The sequence below is a fragment of the Rhinoraja longicauda genome, chromosome 16, assembly GCF_053455715.1.
Source record: "Rhinoraja longicauda isolate Sanriku21f chromosome 16, sRhiLon1.1, whole genome shotgun sequence".
Lineage (NCBI taxonomy): Eukaryota > Metazoa > Chordata > Chondrichthyes > Rajiformes > Arhynchobatidae > Rhinoraja > Rhinoraja longicauda.
The window spans coordinates 6,635,009-6,661,099 of record NC_135968.1 but is presented as its reverse complement, the minus strand read 5'-3'; the positions used below and the strand labels follow the sequence as shown (position 1 = coordinate 6,661,099).

Below are 26,091 nucleotides of genomic sequence, written 5' to 3'. Positions count from 1 at the left end.
GCCTTTTCGGCCCACCAAGTCCGTGCCGCCCAGCGATCCCCGTACATTAACACTATCCTACACCCACTAGGGACAATTTTTACATTTACCCAGCCAATTAACCTACATACCTGTACGTCTTTGGAGTGTGGGAGGAAACCGAAGATCTCGGAGAAAACCCACGCAGGTCACGGGGAGAACGTACAAACTCCTTACAGTGCAGCACCCGTAGTCGGGATCGAACCTGAGTCTCCGGCGCTGCATTCGCTGTAAAGCAGCAACTCTACCGCTGCGCCACCGCAGTTCTTTCCTACACTCCCTCATTTGCCTTATCCCTAACCAGTCTGAAGAAGGGTCTTGACCCGAAATGTCACCCATTCCTTCTCTGCAGGGATACTGCCTGTCCCGCTGAGTTACTCCAGCTTTTTGTGTCTCTATTCGGTTTAAACCAGCATCTGCAGTTTCTTCCTACACATTGTGTTATAGCACTCAGACATTCCCAGGCATTGTAAGTTGCCAGGCACGTACAGGTACAAGGTCATCCCTGGGAGACAGTGTGTTGGAATCTTGTTTTCGAAGTGTTCAGAATGCAATGCTACTAATTTAGCTGATAACTCCACTTTAGCTGAAATTGTCTGTTTAACCCTTCCATAACAGGGTGTGTGGGGGAAAAAACTGCAGATGCTGGTTTAAATTGAAGGTAGACACAAAATGCTGGAGTAATTCAGCGGGTCAGGCAGCATCTCGGGAGAGAAGGAATGGGTGACGTTTCGGGTCGAGACCCTTCTTCAGACTGATGTCAGGGGAGGGGGCAGAACAAAGATAGGATGTAGTCTCCTCCATTGTCAGAGTGAGCCCCTGCGCAAATTGGAGGAACAGCACTTTATATTTCGCTTGGGTAGTTTACACCCCAACGATATACCCCTCCATTGTCAGAGTGAGACCCAGCGCAAATTGGATGAACAGCACCTCATATTTCGCTTGGTTAGTTTACACCCCGGTGGTATGAACATTGACATCTCTAACTTCAGATAGTCCCTGCTTTCCCTCTCTATCCCCTCCCCTTCCCAGTTCTCCCACTAGTCTTCCTGTCTCTGACTACATCCTATCTTTATCCCGCCCTCTCCTTCCATCAGTTTGAAGAAGGGTCTCGACCCGAAACGTCACCCATTCCTTCTCACCAGAGAAGCTGCCTGACCCGCTGAGTTACTCCAGCATTTAGTGTTTACCTTCCACGACCGGAGGTCAGTGCACAATGCATGGTTAATATGAAGCCTCCAGCCCCTGCATGTCAACACAAGGCCGGGGAGGGAATGCAGGGCCCCAGCCTCTGTATATGGACTCAAAGCCGGGGAAATGTGGATTGCCGGCCCCTGTATATGGACACAACCTTGCACTTCATATTTAATAGATGGGGTTCCACATACCAGATTATATAATGGATGTACCAAGACCAAGGGCCGATACATTGAACCTTGATCTTCTCTGATGTATAGCACCAGGTTTCACCCATGTAGGAAGCAACTACAGATGTTAGTTTAAACCAAAGATGGACACAAAATGCTGGAGTAGGGACAGGCAGCATCTCTGGAGAGAAGGAATGGGTGACGTTTCAGGTCGAGATCCTTCTTCAGACCCGAAATGTCACCCATTCCTTCTCTCCAGAGATGCTGATTGTCCCGTTGAGTTACACCAGCATTTTGTGTCTATCTTTGTGTAAACTAGGTTTCACCTTTTGGGATTGTGTGTCTAAACTATCGGGGTCAGTTTCTTCATACGTCATCAACACACCGTCCTCTGTTATGTTTTAAAGATGCACAAGATAAGTTTGAGGAACCACATCTCATCTTCCGTCTAGGCACATATTTAGCCAGAGTGCGTCTCATATCTGTGCTGGTGCCGGAAAAGATCCAGAGGAGGTTGACGAGAACATTCCCAGGGATGATTGGGTTAATGTATTATGAGCGTTTGACAACTCTGGGCCTGTACTCACTGGCGTTTAGAAGGATGAGGGGGAGACCTCATTGAAATTTACGGAATAGTGAACGTGTGGCACGGTGGCACAGCGGTAAAGCTGCTGCCTTACAACGCCAGAGACCCTGATTCGATCCTGACTACGGGTGCTGTCTGAACGGAGTTTGTACGTTCTCCCCGTGACATGCGTGGGTTTTCTCTGGGAGCTCCGGTTTCCTCCCACACTTCAAAGACGTACAGGTTTGTAGACTAAATGTCTTGGTGCAATTGTAAATTGTCCCTAGTGTGTGTAGGATAGAGTTAGCGTGCGGGGATCGCAGGTCAGCATGGACTCGGTGGGCCGAAGGGCCCGTTTCCGTGCTGGATCTCTAAACTAAACTAAAAGTGAAAGCCCTCGATTGAGTGGATGTAGAGAGGATGTTTCCACTAGTGGGAGAGTCTCGGTAACAGAGGGCACAGCCTCAGAATAAAAGGACATACCTTTAGGAAGGAGATGAGGAATTTCTTTAGTCAGAGGGTGGTGAATCTGTGGAATTCATTGCCACAGACGGCTGTGGAGGCCAAATCATTGGGTATTTTTAAGGCTGAGATTGACAGATCCCTGATTAGTACGGGTGTCAGGGGTTGTGGGAAGAAGGCAGGAGAATGGGTTTGAGAGGGAAAGTTCGATCAGCCATGATTGAATGGCGGAGTAGACTCGATGGGCCGAATGGTCTAATCATAGGCATTTCTTTGGTTCATTTCTTTGATTTTCGCCACCTTTTCCTCAGAAAAGTGTAAGATGCAGAGTTCAGAATATAATAATAATAATAATAATATATTCCTTTATTCGTCCCACACCATAGCTCTCAGCATGGTAGCGTATTAATTGCATGGACAATGGCCAACATGCTCAACAGGATGGAGGTGAATGGAACGGCACCCTAGCTTACGGAAGGGCCGTTCAGAGGCCAGATAACAGAGGGCAAGAAGCTGTTCCTGGGTCTGGTGGTGCGCGCTTTCAAGCTTCTGTACCTTCTGCCCGACGGGAGCAGGGAGAAGAAGGAATGACCGGGATGGGACAAGTCTTTGACCACGTTGGTCATCTGAACCAGTAAATAAAAACACTGACATCCTCACAATGATTTGAGCTTTTCATTTGTTTCCACATTACAGTGTACAGAACTCAATAAAACTTAAGAAAATGGAATAATATTAAATGATAATAAGCCTTGAAAATATGAGATTGCTACATTGTTGTTAAGAGAGCGAGTCTGGACACGGGGGAAACTGCAGGTGTTAGTTTGCATCAAAACAAAAAGACCCAACTCAACGAGTCGGGCAGCATCTCTGGAAAACATGGAATAGGTGACGCTTCAGGTCGGGACCCTTCCTCAGACTGACTGTGGTCGGGGAGGGGGGAGGGTGAAGAGAGCTGGAAGAAAGGGGTGGAGGCGGGAGAAAGCATGGCGAGTGATGGGTGGATACAGGTGATTTGCCTCTGTGCAAAGAAGTACTGGAAGGGACCTGAGACCTTCCTGGTTGGGGGACAGTTTAATGCTGGAAATCTAAATCATGAACAGAACATGCTGGGAACACTCAGCAGGTCAGGCCACATCTGTGGGAAGGGGTAATAGGGAGAAGGCAGGAAAATGGTAGTAGGTGGCAGAGATCAGCCACGATTGAAAGGCAGAGTAGGTTCGATGGACCGAATGGCCTAATTCTACTCCTATAACTTGCAACGGAGTCCGAATTGTTCTGACTGGACAACATTCAGAATGCCGTAAGTCGTTTGGAATAATTTGTACATTTACAGTCGGATAGGCACAAAATGGTGGAGTAACTCAGCGGGTCAGGCAGCATGTCTGGAGGAAAGGGGAAAAAGCGACGTTTTGGGTCGAGACCCTTTTTCACCAGCAGGAGAACATCTTCAAAGTAGGCACACCTTGAGGAGATTTCGCAGTGGGGCAGGAAAAAATGGGCAGGAAGGAACTGCAGATGCAGTTTTGCACCGAAGATGGACACAAAATGCTTGGGTAACTCTGCGGGGCAGGAGGGTATCTCTGGGGGAAAGGTTTTTGGTTCATAGTTTAAAAAAACACAATTATAATTTTTGGGTGACAAAGATTAACGCAGCCAGAAAGATAACGGGGAAATGTTGAAAACACTCAGCAGGTCAGGCAGCATCTGTACAGAGGGAACAACTGTTAGTATAAGGAAATAACTGCAGATGCTGGTACAAATCGATTTATTCACAAAATGCTGGAGTAACTCAGCAGGTCAGGCAGCATCTCGGGAGAGAAGGAATGGGTGACGTTTCGGGTCGAGACCCTTCTTCAGACTGAAAATAACTCAGACTGAAGAAGGGTCTCGACCCGAAGCGTCACCCATTCCTTCTCTCCCGAGGTGCTGCCTGACCTGCTGAGTTACTCCAGCATTTTGGGAACAACTGTTAACTTTACAAGTCGTTGACCCTCTATCAGAACAATTGGATAATTGTGCGTCGTGATAAGATCCACAACATCAGCAATGATTTGGACAATTTCCCCCAGTGAGGTTTAGCATTTTTTTTGTATTAAATTCTGCTCCCTGTTAGAAGTGACTGCATTGATTCATTCTGCCAATCTGAGGGATGAGGGTGCAACTCTCCCCGCCTCTTCCCCCTTCTGCCCCGGGGAGAAAAAGGGTTTCATTCCGCGTTCCCTCGGTTGGCAAATTCCCGCATCACCGGCTTCCCGACGGGGAAGGGGAAGTTGAAATCCGGGTAGTCGATGGGACCTTCTCCCGATATCCCTTCGGTCTCCTGTCCGGACACGCCGTCATCCTCGTAGTCTGCGCCCTCGTAGTCCGGTGGGCCGACGGGCCGCCCCGTCCCTCTCTTCAGACTCACCGCGTCCAGGTTCTCATCGGGAGGCAAGAGAGGGATATCCACCTTTTCCGACGGCTTCGCGCTGGAAGAGAAGGATCACCAGTGATTGCCTGCGCCGCCGCCTCTTACCCCTTCCCTCCCCCACCCCCCAAACTAGTGAGACCGCACCTGGAGTACTGGGTGCATTTTTGGTCTCCAAATTTGAGGAAGGATATTCTTGCTATTGAGGGCGTGCAGAGTAGGTTAATTCCCGGAATGGCAGGACTGTCATATGTTGAAAGACTGGAGCGACTAGGCTTGTGCACACTGGAATTTAAAAGGATGAGAGGGGATCTTATTGAAACGTATAAGATTATTAAGGGGTTGGACACGTTAGAGGCAGGAAACATGTTCCCAATGTTGGGGGAGTCCAGAACAAGGGGCCACAGTTTAAGAATAAGGAGTAGGCCATTTAGAACGGAGATGAGGAAAAACTTTTTCAGTCAGAGAGTTGTGAATCTGTGGAATTCTCTGCCTCAGAAGGCAGTGGAGGCCAATTCTCTGAATGCATTCAAGAGAGAGCTAGATAGAGCTCTTAAGGATAGCGGAGTCAGGGGGTATGGGGAGAAGGCAGGAACGGGGTACTGATTAAGAATGATCAGCCATGATCACATTGAATGGCGGTGCTGGCTCGAAGGGCCGAATGGCCTACTCCTGCACCTATTGTCTATTGTCTATCTCCAAAACTACCGCCCCTCTCTCCCGCGGCAGACAGCCTGTGACCTTGGGCAAAAGATCGCCATTATCAGTGGTGAGGAAGGTTAATGCGATGCCTAGCGTTTATATCAAGAGGACTGGAATACAAAAACAGAGATGTGACGCTGAGGCGCTGGTCATAGAAACGTAGAAACGTAGAAAATAGGTGCGCGAGTAGGCTATTCGGCCCTTCGAGCCAGCACCACCAGGGTGGGTTAAAGGCAGGAAGGGGATGGGGTAGAGGGGATTAAACGGGAAATGAGAGACTCTGGGGTTGGGAGATGAGTGTAAGAATGAGCGGGGTGACTGGGATGTGTGGGGTGAAGATAGTGGCGGAGATACGGGCAGAAACAAGGAATTGCAGGTGCTCTCTTACAAAAAAAAAGGAACAAAGTGCTGGAGTAACTCAGCGGGTCAGGCAGCATCTCCGGAGAACATGGAAAGATGATGTTTTGGGTTGGGACTGATGGTATTGAAGGTTGGGGGTGAAATTTAGAAGGGAGGAGGAGGGGGCAATGTTTGGCAGGTAACAGGTGAACACAGACGAGTTGGGGGGTGGGGGGTGGGGTGGGGTGGGAGGTGGGGGGGGGGGTTGATAAGCAAATGGTTGGACAGAGGCCAGAGATGGAAAAAAACCTATTTCCGTGCTGTGTGAGTCTATAATTATGTTTTGACATAATTATGACGCAGCAGAAAGACATGGATTTCCCATTTACTCCCATTAGGGCGCAGCGGGAGGGCGCAGTGGGAGAGTTGCCGCCTGACAGCGGCAGAGACCCGGGTTCGATCCCGACTCCGGGTGCTGTCTGTACGGAGTTTCTCCCCGTGACCTACGTGACTTTCTTCGACATCTTCGGTCCCCCCCCCCCCCACCCCCCATACTCCAAATACGTGTTTGTAGGTTAATTGGCTGGGTATCAATGTATGAGTATAAAATTGTCCCCGGCGTGTGTGGGATCGTGTAAAGTGTGTGGGGATCGCTGGTCGGCGCGGACTCCGTGTGGGCTGTTTCCGCGCTGCGTCTCTAAAACAAAACCAAACTTAAAGTCTTCCTTCAACCTCCGGCGTTCCAGGGAAAACAATTAAAATGGGAGTAAATGGGACGGGCAGCATCCCTGGAGGGAAAGAATGGGTGAAGTTTCAGGTCGAGACCCTTGTTCAGAGTCAGACACCGAGATAAGGAAGGGCAAGGTGTGAAAACGAGACATCACATGGGATGCGGCTCAAGGGAAATATAGAATAGATCCTTACTTGGTTTTTAACGTGTACCGAGGTACAGTGAGAAGTTTTTGTTGCGTGCTAACAAGTCAGCAGAAGGACATTGCCCGAGTGCAATCGATCAATTGACAGTGTTTAGATACATGATAATGGAATAATGTTTAGTGCAAGGTAAAGCCAGCAAAGTCCGATCAAGGGGGATTCCGATGGTCACCAAAGAGGTAGATCGTAGTTCAGCACTGCTTCAGATCATTGTTACCGAGGGGAAGGTGACAAAGAAGCAGACCGAGATAAAAAAATTAATCAGGGGGACATAGAAACATAGAAAATAGGTGCAGGAGTAGGCCATTCGGCCCTTCGAGCCTGCACCGTCATTCAATATGATCATGGCTGATCATCCAACCCAGTATCCTGTACCTGCCTTCTCTCCATACCCCCTGACCCCTTTAGCCACAAGGGCCACATCTAACTCCCTCTTAAATATGGCCAATGAACTGGCCTCAACTACCTTCTGTGGCAGAGAATTCCACAGATTCACCACTCTCTGTGTGAAAAAAAACGTTCTCATCTCGGTCCTAAAAGACTTCCCCCTTATCCTTAAACTGTGACCCCTAGTTCTGGACTTCCCCAACATCGGGAACAATCTTCCTGAATCTAGCCTGTCCAACCCCTTAAGAATTTTGTAAGTTTCTGTAAGATCCCTCCTCAATCTTCTAAACGGTCAGACTGGTCGGAGAACTGGAATGGGGGAGGGATGGAGAGAGAGGGGGAAAGAAAGGGTTACTTGAAGTTGGAGAAGTTAATATTCATACGGCTGCCCAGGCGAAAACTAATGCCGAGCTGTCTGTGAAGCAAGGCGAACGAAGCCAATTTATCCTTCGACTCCACACCGACCCGCTCGCTCCCTCCCGTCCCGATTGTAACCGACTCAAAAACCCCAAAGGCGGGCCACTCACAGAATGGGGTCTTTCACGGCTGAACTCCACCCTGACCTCTGCAACTGTGCACGTCTGGGGAGTGGGGAACCTAAAGCGGTTGGAGAGAACACAGACACGTCAATAAACAACTCTGCCACTGCGAGCTGCAGCCATTTCACACCTCTCGCTGCAAGAACCACATTGCGAACAAAACCAAACATGTTCACAGATGAGTACAGTACATGAACGGCCCACACTGTGCACGCTGAATAACATTGTTACTTGCAGCAGCAACAACAGATGTGTCAACACAGTGCTCTGTAAACACCATCATAACACACACCACACACACACACACACACACACACAGACACACACACACACACACACATATATATATACACACACACACACACACACACACACACACACACATATATATATATATATATATACATACACTGTGCACGCTGAATAACATTGTTACTTGCAGCAGCAACAACAGATGTGTCAACACAGTGCTCTGTAAACACCATCATAACACACCACACACACACACACACTCACACACACACACACAGACACACACACACACACACATATATATACACACACACACACGCACACACACACACACATATATATATATATATACATATATATATATATATACATATTAAAAAAAACAATAATAGTGCAAATAAAGATGAAACCAATGCACCCAGGTCTATGTAGTTCGAGGTTATTTGGAGGTTGTAGTGTTTAATAGCCTGAAGCTGTTCCTGAACCTGGACGTTATAGTTTTCAATCTCCTGTACCTTCTTCTCGATGGCAGGAATGGAATGAGTATGTGGCCAGGGTGGTATGGGTCTCTGACCATATCTGTCTAAAAGTTTCTTCTTAAGCGCTATTCCATCTGCCTCCACCACCACCCCTGGCAGCGCGTTGCGGGCACCCACCACCCTCTGTGTTAAAAAAAAAATCATGCCCCATACATCTCCTTTAAACTTTGCCCCTCTCACCTAAAACCGGTGCCTTCTCGTCTTTGTCATTTCCACCTTTTTGGGGGGTGGGGTGGAATGAGTACTTACTGAGTAGTATAAGAAACTAACTGCAGATGCTGGTACAAATCGATTTATTCACAAAATGCTGGAGTAACTCAGCAGGTCAGGCAGCATCTCGGGAGAGAAGGAATGGGTGACCCGAAACGTCACCCATTCCTTCTCTCCCGAGATGCTGCCTGACCTGCTGAGTTACTCCAGCATTTTGTGAGTACTTACTGAGTGTCTACCCTAATCTAGACCTTTGGTAATTGTATACATTATTCTATCAGGTCTCCCCAAAGCCTCAGATTGTGAGAGAGAGAGAAAGAGAAAACAGTTGAAACTAACGCTGCCCTGCCAGGGTAAGAGCGAAAGTGCCAAGATCAAGGGTAAAACGCTGTTACAAGTTGGTTTAAGTAGAACAGGAGCCAGGGAATCCTTTCCACACGCTACATTGACCCTCCAGAACGAAACGAACTAAACTCCCCCCTCCCCTAGCCTCACCCCGGACTCTGAATAACAACTTTCTCCCGGAAGGGGACCCGAGTTAAAGGTGACTATTGTAGATTGTACATCACATAGAAAAAATACTGCAGATGGTGGAAACCTGGGCGAAAACACAACAGATTAGACAGCGTCTGTGGAAAGGGAAATGTAGGTAAGGTGGTAATCGCCTGCCCATTCCCCTGCACAGATGCTGCCTGACCCGCTGAGTTGTTTCCCCAGCACTTTGTGTTGTGTATCGATGGTGGCGCAGCTGGTAGAACTGCTGCCTCACAGCGCCAGAGACCCGGGTTCGATCCCGACACCCGGTGCTGCCTGTGTGGAGTTTGCACGTTAGACAAATAGACAATAGACAATAGGTGCAGGAGGAGGCCATTCGGCCCTTCGAGCCAGCACCGCCATTCCATGTGATCATGGCTGATCATTCTCAATCAGTACCCCGTCCCTGCCTTCTCCCCATACCCCCTGACTCCGCTATCCTTAAGAGCTCTATCTAGCTCTCTCTTGAATGCATTCAGAGAATTGGCCTCCACTGCCTTCTGAGGCAGAGAATTCCACAGATTCACAACTCTCTGACTGAAAAAGTTTTTCCTCATCTCCGTTCTAAATGGCCTACTCCTTATTCTTAAACTGTGGCCCCTTGTTCTGGACTCCCCCAACATTGGGAACATGTTTCCTGCCTTTAACGTGTCCAACCCCTTAATAATCTTATACGTTTCGATAAGATCCCCTCTCATCCTTCTAAATTCCAGTGTATACAAACCTAGTCGCTCCAGTCTTTCAACTGTAGCCGCCTCCCTCTTGTGGCCGTCGTGTGGGTTTCCCCGGGTGCTCCGCTTTCCTCCCACATCCTATAGACGTTCGAGTTTGCAGGTTAAGTCTGAAGAAGGGTTCCGACCCGAAACGTCACCTATTCCTCCCCCCCTCCCCCTCCCCCAGAGATGCTGCCCGACCCGCTGAGTTACTCCGGCATTTTTGTGCCTCTCTTAGGGGTTGTAGCCGCTCCCAAATTGTAGAGAGTGGATGAGAAAGTGGGATAGCATAGAACCAGTGTAAACGGGTGGTCAGTGGTCGGTATTGGGACGAAGGGCCTGTTTCCACGCTGTATCTCTAAAGCTAAACTAAAACTAAACTAGTCCAAACAGGTGGCTGGCATGGACTCGGTGGGCCGAAAGGTCTATTTACATTCTGTATCTATAAGGTTTCAGGTCGAAGGCTCTACCTCATCGGCTCTCCTCCCCATCTTAAAACCTGCCTCGCTTGCAGAAGATAGACACAAAAAGCTAGTGTAACTCAGCGGGACAGGCAGCATCTCTGGGGAGAAGGAATGGGTGACTTTTCGGGTCGTCGAGATATTCTATTGCTTGCTGCTGCTACTGCGAGTAAGAAATTAATTGCCCTGTTTTGGGAACATATGACACTAAAGCCCGCTTGGTACAGGGGACCCACATTTCCCTCGCACTGTATCCTTGTTCAGACTGATTGTCGGCGCTAAATGGGCGCCCGATGATGTTGCAGTTTTTATTTACCCGCCCGTTGTCAATTTCACAATAATGTATCAATAACTTCTCGCCAACTTTCGCCTCCGTTCCCAGTCAAGCCAACTCGCCTTCTCCCAAAAGGATCCCCTCCCCTCTCCCCCCTCTCCGAGCGCGATGGCCACTTAAAATCGTGGGGGGAGAAATGAATCGTAAAAGAAAACAAATTTAGCGGCGATCCAGTTGTGGATGAGGCGGTACAGCGGCCACGTCTTAACAAATTCAGCATCAAATGTTCACGCAAGACCCCGCCAGTCTCTTTGAAGACTTTGCAGAGACCCAAATTGAACCCGGGTCTCTGGCGCTGTAAGAAAGACCCGCCGATTTACTCCACGCACTTTGAGTTTTGCGCAAGATTCCAGCATCCGCAGTCTTTCGAGTCTTGAAGACTCCACTAAAGTGCGTGGAGTAGCTCAGCGGACCTTGCAGCGCCAGAGACCCGGGTTCGATCCCGACCTCGGGTGCTGTCCTGTATGTAGTTTGCACTTTCTCCCCTGTGACCGCGTGGGTTTTCTCCGGGTGCTCCCGGTTTCCCCCCACATCCCAAAACGACGTACAGGTTTGTAGATTAATTGCTTTCGGTTAAAAAAAAACCTGTAAATTAGCCCCTAAGTGTGTGTGTGTGTGTGTGTGTGTGTGTGTGTGTGTGTGTGTGTGTGTGTGTGTGTAGGATAGTGCTAGGGTACTGGGTGATCAGTGCGAACTTCGGTGGGTCGAAGGGCCAGTTTCCGCGCTGGTATCTCTAAAAGTGTAAAGTCTCAAGGGTTCGGGCAGCATCCGAGGAGGGGGGGAATAGGCTTCGGGGTTGGGGACTTTCTTCAGACTGAGCAAGCTGTTCTTACCTTGGAGAGAAAGGGCCAGGGACAGAATCAAGCAGAGATACACCATCCCTCTGGATCCAAAGAGCGCACTTCCATTCATCATGGTAACTTCTCCTCCGACTCCTTGGCGCGGGTTAGACAGATCTCGTCTCTGCCGCACACCAGAAACATAAGAATCCTTGCTCAAGATTATGCTGGTAAAAACTTGCCTCAGACCCAACCTCCATCTGCGTCACGACCGGAGGTGAGACCAACAACGCGTAATGGAAACCGAGAATAGAAGATTAAAACCCCTTCAAAATATAATTCCCAGGTCAGGCACCAAAATTACCCTCGACTTTGAAGCATTAAAAAATGATTATAGGTCAACCCGCCCCCCCCCTCCCCCACCCCGTACACAAACAGAACGACTCATCAAAACATGTCGATCTCCAGTTCAATATAAGACAGTGGGCAACGTTACACCAGCTCGTCTCATTGACAGGAAAGTGTGCTGTAGAGGTTCACAATGACGCAAAAGGTGCCCAAATCATTTAAATCCGGAGGCTGAGGGGTGATCTTGTAGAGGTGTACATTATCATGAGAGACAATGAGAGACAATAGACAATAGGTGCAGGAGGAGGCCATTCGGCCCTTCGAGCCAGCACCGCCATTCAATGTGATCATGGCTGATCATTCTCAATCAGTACCCCGTTCCTGCCTTCTCCCCATACCCCCTGACTCCGCTATCCTTAAGAGCTCTATCCAGCTCTCTCTTGAATGCATTCAGAGAATTGGCCTCCACTGCCTCCTGAGGCAGAGAATTCCACAGATTCACAACTCTCTGACTGAAAAAGTCTTTCCTCGTCTCAGTTCTAAATGGCCTACCCCTTATTCTTAAACTGTGGCCCCTTGTTCTGGACTCCCCCAACATTGGGGACATGTTTCCTGCCTCTAACGTGTCCAACCCCTTAATAATCTTATACGTTTCGATAAGATCTCCTCTCATCCTTCTAAATTCCAGTGTATACAAGCCGAGAGGAATAGAGAAAGGGTAACGGCACCCAATGTGTGGGAAGCAACTGCAGATGCTGGTTTACACCGAAGATAGACCTAATGTGTAAAGAAACAAAGAACTCAGCGGGCCAGGCAGCATCTCTGGAGAGAAGGAATGGGCGACGTTTCGGGTCGAGAGCCTTCTTTGGTCTGAAGAAAGGTATCGCCCCGAAACGTCGCCCATTCCTTCTCTCCAGAGATGCTGCCTGTCCCGCTGAGTTATTGCAGCATTTTGTGTCTAAGTGCACAGAGTCTTTTACCGAAGGTAGGGGAATCCAGAACCAGTGGACATCGGTTTAAGGCGATGGGGGGGTCAGCATTTAATGGGAAGCTGTTTAGTTTAGTTCAGAGATACAGCGCCGAAATATGCCTTTCATCCCATCGAGTCCGCGCCGACGAGCGATCAACCTAACACGAGCACGATCCTACATACTAGGGACAAGTCAGGGCGAGAAGAAACATTTTCACCCAGAGAATTGTGAATTTGTGGAATTCTCTACCACAGAAGGCAGTGGAAGCCAATTCACTACATAGATTTAAGAGAGAGTTAGATAGAGCTCTAGGGGCTAGTGGAATCAAGGGAGATGGGGAGAAGGCAGGCACGGGTTACTGATTGTGGATGATCAGCCATGATCACAATGAATGGCGGTGCTGGCTGGAAGGGCCAAATGGCCTCCTCCTGCACCTATTTTCTATGTTTCTATGTTAATTTACTATATTGTTTACCGAAGCCAATTAACCAATTGGAGTGCGGGGGGAATCCAGAGCTCCTGGAGAAAACACATGTGGTCCCAGAGAGAACGTAAAGACAGCAGCCGTGGTCACGATCGAACCCGGGTCTCTGGCGCTGCAAGGCAATAGACAATAGACAATAGGTGCAGGAGGAGGCCATTCGGCCCTTCGAGCCAGCACCGCCATTCAATGTGATCATGGCTCATCATTCTCAATCAGTACCCCGTTCCTGCCTTCTCCCCATACCCCCCGACTCCGCTATCCTTAAGAGCTCTATCTAGCTCTCTCTTGAAAGCATTCAGAGAATTGGCCTCCACTGCCTTCTGAGGCAGAGAATTCCACAGATTCACAACTCTCTGGCTGAAAAAGTTTTTCCTCATCTCAGTTCTAAATGGCCTACCCCTTATTCTTAAACTGTGGCCCCTTGTTCTGGACTTCCCCAACATTGGGAACATGTTTCCTGCCTCTAACGTGTCCAACCCCTTAATAATCTTATACGTTTCGATAAGATCTTCGATAAGAAGGAGACCCTCCTTCAGCCTGGAGGTTAATTGGCTTCTGGCAGCAACTGTACTGTTGCTTTGTGCAGGTGCTTTCACACCATTTAAGAAACATGTCGACCGGTACACCGTGATGCCAAGTTGAACTGATCCTATCTGCCTCAACGTGATCCATATCGCTCTATTCCCTACACTTCCATGTTCCCATCTAGACAGCATCCCTAGACAATAGACAATAGACAATAGACAATAGGTGCAGGAGTAGGCCATTCAGCCCTTCGAGCCAGCACCGCCATTCAATGCGATCATGGCTGATCACTATCAATCAGTACCCCGTTCCTGCCTTCTCCCCATACCCCCTCACTCCGCTATCCTTAAGAGCTCTATCCAGCTCTCTCTTGAAAGCATCCAACGAACTGGCCTCCACTGCCTTCTGAGGCAGAGAATTCCACACCTTCACCACCCTCTGACTGAAAAAGTTCTTCCTCATCTCCGTTCTAAATGGCCTACCCCTTATTCTCAAACTGTGGCCCCTTGTTCTGGACTCCCCCAACATTGGGAACATGTTATCTGCCTCTAATGTGTCCAATCCCCTAATTATCTTATATGTTTCAATAAGATCCCCCCTCATCCTTCTAAATTCCAGAGAACATGGATAGGTGACGGATGGGGCAACTCAGTGACAGTAGAATTGCTGCCTTACAGTTACAGAGACCCGGGTTCAATGCTGACTAAAGGTGCCGTCCGTACGGAGTTTGTACGCTCTTCCTGTGACCACGTGGGTTTTCTACGGGTGCTCTGGTTTCCTCCCACACTCCAAAGACCTACTGGCTTCTGCGAATTGTCCCCAGTGTGTAGGATAGTGTTAGGTGATCGCTGGTCGGCGTGGACTCATTGAACCGAAGGACCCGATTCCACGCTATATCTCTAAGGTATAAAATGTAAAGGTGGGGTTTGGGTCAGGACCCTACTTATGTTGTTATTCAAAAAGGGAGGAAGTGAGACACGAACTAACTGCAAGCGCGGCAGTATAGGTTTGGTGGCGAGAAATTATTAGAATCCAATCTAAAGTTAGAAAAAAGCAACAGATGAATTAAGGAGGGTGATTGTGGACTCATTAAGAGGAAGTCATGAGTCAAGTGTTGAATTATCATCTGCACCAAGACTGGTATAATGAACTTGTTACTTGCTGTAGCTTTGCAGGCGCATTAGCACATCTACACAAGTAAATATACAACAATACAACCAATTATGAATTATACTAGAGAGCCAGACCATGACATTGCCAGCTCTAACAAGTAGTGCCACACAGCGGCAGAGACCTGGGTTCGATCCTGACCACGGGTGCTGTCTGTGTGGAGTTTGCATGTTCTCCCCGTGACCACGTGGGTCTCCTCCTGATGCTCCGGTTTCCACCAACACCCCAAAGACGTGCGGGTTTGCAGGTTAATTGGCCCCCTGTAAGTTGCCCTCAGGGAGTGGATGCGAAAGTGGGATAATGTAGAACGAGTGTGAACGGGTGATCACTTACACACCATCTGCTCGAGTTAGGTTTGGAGGGATAGGACAGGTTTGGAGGGATATGGACCAAGCGCAGGCAGTTGGGACCAATGTAGTTGGGACATGTTGGGCCAGTGTGGGCGAGTTGGGCCGAAGGGCCTGTTTCCACACTGTATCACTCCATGACTCTAGTTGTGTGCTGAGGTTAAGGGTTGTGGTTAAGGTGGTGCAGTGTGGTTCAAGTACCTGATGGTTGTCGGGAAGAAGCTGTTCTTGACCCTGGAGGTCACGGATCTGAGGTTCTTCCCGATTGTAGCAGCGAGACGAGGGCGTGGCCAGGGTGGTGTGGGTCTTTGATGAAATTAGCTTCCTTCTTGAGATAGTCCTTCCTGCAGATCCCTTTGGAGGTGAGAAGATCAATCTAGTGATGGCCCGGGCAATGTTGATGTTTTCAGTAGTGGGAGAGTGTCGGACCAGAGGGCAAAGCCTCAGAATAAAAGGACGTGCATTTAGATGAGAGACAAGGAGGGATGTATTTCGTCAGAGGGTGATGAATCTGTGAAATCTATTGACACAGATGGCTGTGGAGGCCAAGTCATTGTGGAATTCTCTGCCTCAGAAGGCAGTGAAGGCCAATTCTCTGAATGCATTCAAAAGAGAGCTGGATAGAGCTCTTAATGATAGCGGAGTCAGGGGGGTATGGGGAGAAGGCAGGAACGGGGTACTGATTGAGAATGATCAGCCATGATCACATTGAATGGCGGTGCTGGCTCGAAGGGCCGAATGGCCTGCACCTATTGCCTATTGTCTATTGCCTATTTTTAAGGCTAGATTGACAGATTCTTGATTAGCGCGGGTGTCGGGTTATGGGGAGAAGGCAGGAGAATGGGGTTGAGAGGGGAGGATAGATCAGCCACGATTGAATGGCGGTAGACTGGATGGGTTGAATGGCCTCATTCTGCTCCTGTGACTGATGAACATAAGTCCATGACTTTCTGCAGCCTCCCCTTGTTCTTGGGCGTTGGAGTTGCTGAAACAGGCCGTGATGCAACACCCTCCTCTGTCCACGTGTACAGATTTTTTCAACGGGGCACTCAGCCACATGCCAAACCTCGACCAACATCTGAGGAAGTAGATGCTTCGATCAGTTTACAGTGTGATTGCATCAAATGTTGGGCTCAAAATTGATTATCAGAGTTATGCACGCCCGGGAAAGTGAAACTGTCATTCTGTCTGAAGAAGGGTCTCGACCCGAAACGTCACCCATTCCTTCTCTCCCGAGATGCTGCCTGACCTGCTGAGTTACTCCAGCATTTTGTGAATAAATCGATTTGTACCAGCATCTGCAGTTATTTTCTTATTCTCACTATCATTCCTTTCTGAAGACACTAATCAGCTCTTTAGCCTTGCTCACTCTGAGCCGGATTGCTGTTCTTACTTTGGTTTAGAGATACAGCAAGGTAACGGGTTGAAGAAAGGCACAACAAGCTGGAGTAACTCAGCGGGTCAGGCAGCATCTCTGGAGGAAAGGAATAGACAATAGACAATAGGTGCAGGAGGAGGCCATTCGGCCCTTCGAGCCAGCACCGCCATTCAATGTGATCATGGCTCATCATTCTCAATCAGTACCCCGTTCCTGCCATCTCCCCATACCACCTGACTCCGCTATCCTTAAGAGCTCTATCTAGCTCTCTCTTGAAAGCTTTCAGAGAATTGGCCTCCACTGCCTTCTGAGGCAGAGAATTCCACAGATTCACAACTCTCTGACTGAAAAAGTTTTTTCTCATCTCCGTTCTAAATGACCTACCCCTTATTCCTAAACTGTGGCCCCTTGTTCTGGACCCCCACCCCCCCCCCCCCCCACCAACATTGGGAACATGTTTCCTGCCTCTAACGTGTCCAATCCCTTAATAATCTTATACGTTTCGATAAGATCCCCTCTCATCCTTCCAAATTCCAGTGTATACAAGCCTAGTCGCTCCAGTCTTTCAACATATGACAGTCCCGCCATTCCGGGAATTAACCTAGTATGGGTGACGTGGACCTTTCCTTGATCGTCGTTGCTTTTTGCGTATCTTTTATTCATTTTATATGCTCTGTGTACCTCCCATGTCCCTCGTTTTCTCTGTCCCCCGACTCTCAGTCTGAAGAAGGGCCTCGACCCGAAACGTCACCTATTCCTTTTCTCCAGAGATGCTGCTCCTGAGTTACTCCAGCTTTCTGTGTCTATCTTTGGAGTAAGCCAACATCTGCGGTACCTTCCTGCACATGGAAGCAGGCCCTTCGGCCCACCGAGTCCATACCGACCTTTGATTACCCTTTCACACTAGTTCCATGTTATCCCACTTTCTCATCCACTCCCTACACGTTTTGGGGAAATTTTAACAGAGACTAAATTGCCCCAGTGCATTCAAATATTCTGTTTAGAGACACAAGAGTGCAAACAGGCCCTTCGGCCCACCAAGTCCACGCCGACCATCGATCGCCCGTTCACACTTGTACCATGATATCCCACGTTCCCCACTCCCTACACGCTAGGGGCCTTATACAGGTGCCAATTAACCTACAAACCCGCACGTCTTTGGGATTTGGGAGGAAACCGAAGAACCAGGAGGAAACCCACGCGGTCACAGAGAGGACGTGCAATCTCCACACAGACAGCACCTGAGGTCAGGATGGAACCCGCGTCTCTCACGCTGTGATGAGCAGCTCTACCTGCTGCGCCACCGCGCCTTTATGGCTCCACTCAACCACATTAACCATCTCCCTCCTGTACACTGCTTGCCGTTGCCTGTTATTCATCCAACAGCGTGGCAGTGTCATTAGTGTCATTGTCTATTGTCCACAACTTGCTTGTTATCAGAGAGATCCAGGTTCGATCCTGACCTCGGGTGGTGTCTGTGTGGAGTTTGCACCTTCTCACTGTGACCAGGTGGGTTTCCTCCGGGGGCTCCGGTTTCCTCTCGCATTCCAAAGACGTGCCGATTTGCAGGTTAATTGGCCCCCAGTGTGTATGGAGTTGGTTGGGAAAGTGGGATAACACAAAACCACTGTTTCTGCTGCTGCCCCTGATTTGATTTGGCCATTGCTCGTCTCTCCTCTATCCCCCTCCACTACCTCTACTTTCAGACTGAAGAAGGGCCCCGACTCCAACAGCCTGACCGCGTGAGAAGACGGCGGGGGAAGAGAAAAGACATTCTGGCCTTCCATCACAGCGAGGAGGTGACTGGAGGAGACTCACTGTGATGGATGTTTCTTATTGTTTGTATGTGTGTGTTATTGCTTTTTTTTATTGCTCTTGTTGTTGGACTGTGGGTAATCTTTCATTTCACTGCACATTTATGTATATGTGACAAATTGACTTGACTTGACTCGACACGTCACCTATTCTTTTCTCCAGAGATGCTGCCTGACCCGCTGAGTTACCCCAGCACTTTGTGCCTATTGATGGATGATCGATGGTCAACGTGGGCTCAGTGGGCCGATTGGCCTGTCTCCGTTCTGTACCTCTACAAAATATACAGAAATGAGGATAAGGCAGTCGCAGATGATACAAAATTTGGCCACAAGTTTGACAACGAGGACAGCGTTAGGCAGCGGGGAGTTATAGTCGTTGTGGGCCGTTGGATAGGAAGGCGGGACATGTGTAGGTAGGATCCGCAGATGCTGGTTTAAACCGAAGATAGACAACAAACGCTGGTGTAACTCAGCGGGACAGGCAGCATCTCCGGAGAGAAGGAATGGGCGACGTTTCGGGTCTGAACAAGGGTCTCGAACCGAAACGTCACCATTCGGAGGTGGTCTTGGAGGGGAGGATGCTCCTCAAACTGCCGAGCATCCTGGACAATACAGCTCACCCCCCTCCATGACACACCGGTCAACCCGAGGAGCACCTTCAGCAACAGACTGGTTCCACCAAGATGCAGCACAGAACGCCACAGGAGATCCTTCTTCCCCGAGGCAATCAAACTGTACAACTCCCCCTTCTGTCGTGGGGTAGACTGAGACTGATTCCCCCACACCCCCCTCCCCATCCCCCTCCCCCTCCCCAATCCTTTCCAGTCGTCACTTTAATTTCATGTATTGTGTGTTTTTATGACTGTTGGCAGACCAATTTCCCTCCTGGGATAAATGAAGTTCTGAAGAAGGGTCTCGACCCGAAACGTCACCCGTTCCTTTTCTCCAGAGAAGCTGCCTGTCCCGTTGAGTTACTCCAGCTTTTGGTTTCTATATTCGGTTTAAACCAGCATCTGCAGTGTGTTCCTTCCCACGCACTTCTATCAATAGACAATAGACAATAGACAATAGGTGCAGGAGGAGGCCATTCGGCCCTTCGAGCCAGCACCGCCATTCAATGTGATCATGGCTGATCATTCTCAATCAGTACCCCGTTCCTGCCTTCTCCCCGTATCCCCTGACTCCGCTATCCTTAAGAGCTCTATCTAGCTCTCTCTCGAAAGCATTCAGAGAATTGGCCTCCACTGCCTTCTGAGGCAGAGAATTCCACCGATTCACAACTCTCTGACTGAAAAGGTTTTTCCTCATCTCAGTTCTAAATGGCCTACCCATTATTCTTAAACTGTGGCCCCTTGTTCTGGACTCCCCCAACATTGGGAACATGTTTCCTGCCTCTAACGTGTCCAACCCCTTAATAATCTTATACGTTTCGATGAGATCTCCTCTCATCCTTCTAAATTCCAATGTATACAAGCCTAGTCGCTCCAGTCTTTCAACATATGATAGTCCCGCCATTCCGGGAATTAACCTAGTAAACCTACGCTGCAATAGCAAGAATATCCTTCCTCAAATTTGGAGACCAAAACTGCACACAGTACTCCAGGTGCGGTCTCACTAGGGCCCTGTACAACTGCAGAAGGACCTCTTTGCTCCTATACTCAACTCCTCTTGTTATGAAGGCCAACATTCCATTGGCTTTCTTCACTGCCTGCTGTACCTGCATGCTTCCTTTCAGTGACGGATGCACTATCGTATCGTATCGTATCGTATTCCTTCTCTCCAAAGGTGGGACATGTGTTGAGCCCGGATAGGTGTCAGGTGAGGCATTTGGTGGAGGTGCCTCACCTCACGACCTGGGGACATGCAATTAATGGCAAAGATATTCAGTGACGTGGGGGGAAACCTTGTGCACGCACGCACACGACTTGCCAGCTAGAGCGGTGAGAAAGGCAAGCAGGTTGCTGTTTACCTGTGGGCTGTGGCTACGGATATAAGAAGTGGCCATTGTTTGGGACCTCAGCCTGAGCACTGTGCCCTGCCCTGCTCTGCTCTGCTCTGCTCACCACATTGCAAGCACAGCATCCTTGCCCCCGGAGAGAGGGTGTCGGGGGCTTACAAAGCGAAGCGGTGGCTAGGAATGGAAAGTCCGAGCTACCTTGACAGATTGGTTAAGCCAGGGTCGGTTTCTTGATTTATTTGGCATGGCGGAGACCAAGGGAAAACTGAAACGAAGCAAATAGAAGTGTGAAGGACTTAGAAAAATTGTAAGTAGGGAGGCCCGTGTTTATTTAATAGCGGGTTCCAAACCAAACCAACGGGTGTAGGTTTACAGCAATTGAAGCAATCAGGGCGCAGCGGTAGAGTTGCTGCCTTACACAGTTTCTTCCTACATGTTAGATAGAGCTCTAGGGGCTAGTGGAATCGAGGGATATGGGGAGAAGGCAGGCACAGGTTACTGATTGTAGATGATCAGCCATGATCACAATGAATGGCGGTGCTGGCTCGAAGGGCCAAATGGCCTCCTCCTGCACCTATTTTCTATGTTTCTGTGTTTCTAACTATAGGATATATATATATATATATATATATATATATATATATATATATATATATATATATATATATATAGGAAATAATAAACAAACTGTGTAAGGCACTAACTCTACCACTGCGTCATCGTTTTAGATATATATACTAGATCAAGTGGACCCATTGGGCCCAAACCTCTCCTGCATTGGTGCAGCACCCTCTGCTCCCCCCCCCCCCACCCCACCCCCCTCTCCCCCCCTCCTCCCTAGGAGATAGATTTAAACTTTAAAATGTGAATAATTTTTAAAATATAACACCAATTTCAATGACACTTCTTCCATTAGCATCAGATACGCATTGCTCTCCAGACGGCGAGTAAGGTGGGCCTAAAATTGTGGCGCTATCGTGTACCGTTTTGGCTGTAGTTCAGGAACAAACAAACAAACAAACGAGAGTTTTAGTATATTGATATATACACACATATACAGTATATAGGTTTACATATTCTGTTATGCTGCTGCAAGTAAGAAGGCCATTGTTCTGTTTGGGTCACATGACAAGAAAATACTATTGACTCTCTTGAGAGAGGGGAAGTTTTAAAGATTTTTTTTTTTTTTTTTTTTAATTTTTAATTTTTTAAAGCATATGTACAAATAATAATAAACGACAAACTGGTTATAGAGTTCTTACATAGCTTCAATTTAAATTTTTTAAAGATAAAATAAAGATGAAAAGAGACTGAAAAAAAAGACTATAAACTAATAAAGAGAAAGCAAAGAAAAAAGAGAATTACAAACATAAAAATTATGGGGATAGATCCGGGAGTTAGTGAGTATAGTTGTACATCCAACCCTAAACTCAAGTTTTAACTTTAGTTTTAAATTTTAGTTTTGTGACAAACCCATTTACTTTTTTAAAAATTCAATAAATGGAGACCATATTTTAAAAAATAGATCTGGTTTGACAATTAAGGCAAACCTTATTTTTTCCAAATGCATGGTCTCGGTCATTTCCGTAATCCACATTTTAGTTGTGGGGGTTACTGTTTTTTTCCAAAATTTAAGTATTAATTTTTTAAAGGAGATTTATGAGTCAACTTTTTCACACAGAGCGTGGTGGGTGCCTGGAATGCACTGGCAGAGGTGGTGGTGGGAGTCGTTTATCAGACATTTAGACGGATTCGTGGACAGTGGGGTGACTGCAGGGGTTCGGACCACGTGTGGGCAGATGTGCAGGTTAAAACCTGGTCGGCACGCGCACCGTGGGCCGAATGGCCTGCTCCTGTGCCACGCTGTTCTCGGTCGTACGAAATCAGGCCGCACAACATGACAGCTGAGAGAATGCACCGGAAACGTTCAGTGGCTTACAGGAAATGTTTATCGAAGGCCAGTCAAGGCGTGGAGACTCTGCCTGGTACTGATAGCCCTTTCCCAGGCTCTCGGCAGCGGCTTACAAAACACATTGATGTTTATCCTGGAGAAGTGGCTAAAGTTGTGCAAGTTATTTTAAAATGTTCGTTTAGTTTAGTTTAGAGATACAGTGAGGAAACAGGCCCTTCGGCCCACCGCGTCCGCGCCAACCAGCGATCGCCACACACTAACACAGTCCTAAACACACGAGGAACAATATACAATTTTACCGAAGCCAATTAACCTACAAACCTGTACATCTGAGAATATATTGTGGTCAGCTACTGAATCCCACTTCAAAGTTTAAGAAAATAACTGCAGATGCTGGTACAAATCGAAGGTATTTGTTCACAAAATGCTGGAGTAACTCAGCAGGTCAGGCAGCATCCCAGGAGAGAAGGAATGGGTGATGTTTCTTCAGTCTGAAGAAGGGTCTCGACCCGAAACGTCACCCATTCCTTCTCTCCCGAGATGCTGCCTGACCTGCTGAGTTACTCCAGCATTTTGTGAATAAACCACTTCAAAGTTTGGTCCAGTTTTGTTTTGTTTAGTTTGCTTTGGTTCAGTTTAGGTTAGTATAGAGAGACGGCGTGGAAACAGGGCGTTCGGCCCATCTAGTCCGTGCAGCCCAATGATCACCAGCATACTAACACAATCCTACGTGCTAGGGACATTTACAGTTTTTGCCGAAGTCTATTAACCTGCACACTGGGATCAATTTACAGAAGCCAATTGACCCATAAACCTGCACGTCTTTGGAGTGTGGGAGGAAACCGGTGCGCCCGGGGAAAACCCATGCGGTCACGGGGAGAACGTACAAACTCCGTACGGACAGCACCCGCGGCCAGGGTCACACCTGGGTCTCCGGTGCTGTAAGGCAGCAGATCTACCACTGCGCCACTGTGCTGCCCCCAGTATTGGAGTTTAGAGATACAGCGCCGAAACCTGTGGCTCTTCGGCCGACTGAGTCCGTTCCGACCAGCAATCATTTCGCACACTACTAGCTCTATCCTGCACACTAGGGCCAATTTACAATTTTTACCGAAGCCCAATTCACTGACAAACCTGCACATCTTTGGAGTGTGGGAGGAAACCGGGGCACCCGGGGAAAACCCATGCGGTCACAGGAAGAATGTACACACTCCGTGCAGGCAGTACCGGTAGTCAGGACCAAAACTGGGTCTCTGTACCCGGTTTGCTGTAAGGTAACAAATCTACCGCTGTGCCACCACTAGGTCTGTTAACAAGAATGCCCTTAATGTGTAGGGATTGGATGAGAAAGTGGGTTTACGAGAATGTTGCCAGGACTTCAGGGTCTGAGCCGTAGGGAGAGGTTGAGTAGGCTGGGACTGTATTCCCTGGAGCGCAAGAAGACGAGGGGGAGATCTTACAGAGGTGGATAAAATCATGAGAGGAATAGATCGGGTAAATGCACAGAGTAGGTGAATCGAGGACCTGAGGACATAGGTTTACGGTGAAGGGAAAAAGATTTAATAGGAATCTGAGGGGTAACTTTTTTTACACAAAGGGTGGTGGGAGTACGGAAAGAGCTGCCAGAGGAGGTAGTTGAGGGTGGGGACTATCGCAACGTTTAAAAACAGTTAGACAGGTACATGGATAGGGCAGGTTTGGAGGGATATGGACCAAACGCAGGCAGGTGGGACTAGTGTAGCAGGGACATGTTGGCCAGTGTGAGCAAGTTGGGCCGAAGGGCCTGTTTCCACACTGTATGGCTCTATGACTCTATAACAGAGAACTCGTGTAACAGAGAACGGGTGATCGGCGTGGGCTCGGTGGGCCGAAAGGCCTGTTTCCACACTGTATCTTTGGAAAAAAAATGATGCGGTATTATGCACAATTCCTCGCAGATCTTGCGACATCTACTCGCCGTTGCATCACCCACCGAAAACGGATGTGAAATGTAGAGGAAGCACACGTTGCATGTGTTGTGTGTGTGGGAAAGGCTTAACCCGTGAAGGCTTTGACTGTGCAGCGAGATGCTGATTGAAGAAGGTTGTTTGTGGGCAGTGGGAAGCCTTTCAAAGGGCAATAGTGAGAGTTCAAGGTGTGCATGTCGCTGTCAGGGCGAAGGGCAAGGCAGGTAGGGATCAGGATGCCTGGACGACGAGAGAAATCAAGCAGATGCCGGTTTACACCAAAGATAGACACACAAAATGCTGGAGTAACTCAGCGGGGCAGGAAGCATCTCTGGAGAGGAGGAATCTGTGACGTTTCGGGTTGAGACCCTTCCTTCAGACTTCGGCGCGGACTCGGTGGGCCGAAGGGCCCCTTTCCGCGCTGTATCGCTAAAGTAAACTAAACTTTCCCTTGGCTCTCAGTCTGAAGAAGGGTCTCGACCCAAAACGTTATCCATTCCTTCTCTCCAGAGATGCTGCCTGTCAGGCTGAGGCATTCCAGCTTTTTGTGTCTCTCTTCGAAAGAAATTAAGACTCTGGTCAAGAATTTGTTTAGATAAGTTTATTGTCACGTGTACCAAGGCACAGTGAAAAGCTTGTGCTGCGTGCTAACCAGTTAGTGGATAGACAGTACATGATTACAATGGAGCCATTTACAGTGTACAGATACATGATAAGGGAATAACGTTTAGTGTAAGGTAAAGCAAGCAAAGTCCAATCACAGATAGTCCAAGGGTCACCAATGAGGTGGATTGTAGTTCAACACCGCTCTCTAGTTGGTGGTGGGATGGTTCAGTTGCCTGATCACAGCTGGGAAGAAAGTGTCCCTGAATCTGGAGGCGTGCATTTTCACACTTCTATACCTTTTGCCCGTCGGGAGAGGGGAGAAGAGGGAGTGGCCAGGGTGTGACTCGTCCTTGATTATGCTGCTGGCCTTGCCAAGGCAGCGTGAGGTGTAGAGGGAGTCAGTGGGAGGGAGGTTGGTTTGTGTGATGGATGTGACAGAATGGAAAATTACGTGGAAAAGCGCCGGGCCATCCACTTCAGTGGAAACAATAGAAAGGCAGAGGGGCTTTCAGGTGGTGACTGTTGAAAGACATTGAGTCAAGGAGTCATCGAGTCATACAACTTGGAAACATTCCCTTTGGCTCAGACTATGCCTGATGACCAAGATGCCCCATAACTACTCGTTCCACTTGCCTGCCTAGGGCCCATATCCTTCAGAACGTTTCCTATCCATGTACCTGTTAAAATGACTTTTAAATGTTGTTAAAGTGCATGTTTGTAGGTTAATTGGCTTGGTTATAAATATTTAAAAATTGTCCCTAGTTGTGTGTAGGGCAGTGTTAATGTGCGGGGATCGCTGGACGGCACGGGCGAGGTGTGCCTGTTTCCGCGCCGTATCTCTAAACTAAACTAAACTTTCCACTGACTGAGTCTGAAGAAGGGTCTCGTCCCCCGAAACATCACCAATTCCTTTTCTCCAGAGATGCTGCCTGACCCGCTGAGTTACTCCAGCATTTTGTGTCTATCTTCGGTGTAAACCATCATCTGTGGTTCATTCCTACACATGCATTATATACCATGCACTATATACTACACATATACTATGTAATGTACGCCATATAGTTGTACTCCTAGATTGTACAAGGCATG

The 26,091-nt window shown here is 48.3% G+C and overlaps 1 protein-coding gene across 1 annotated transcript; it reads right to left on the bottom strand.

The window, feature by feature from the left end:
• Positions 1-4,302: 4,302 nt before the first annotated feature.
• Positions 4,303-11,779, bottom strand: LOC144600872 (uncharacterized). The gene is made up of 3 exons (XM_078412753.1): positions 11,599-11,779; positions 7,711-7,780; positions 4,303-4,883 (listed from the first exon to the last, which is right to left on the bottom strand). The coding sequence occupies exons 1-3, from the start codon at positions 11,678-11,680 to the stop codon at positions 4,622-4,624; spliced, it is 414 nt and encodes a 137-aa protein (XP_078268879.1). The 5' UTR covers positions 11,681-11,779; the 3' UTR covers positions 4,303-4,621.
• Between the last annotated feature and the right edge of the window lie 14,312 nt (positions 11,780-26,091).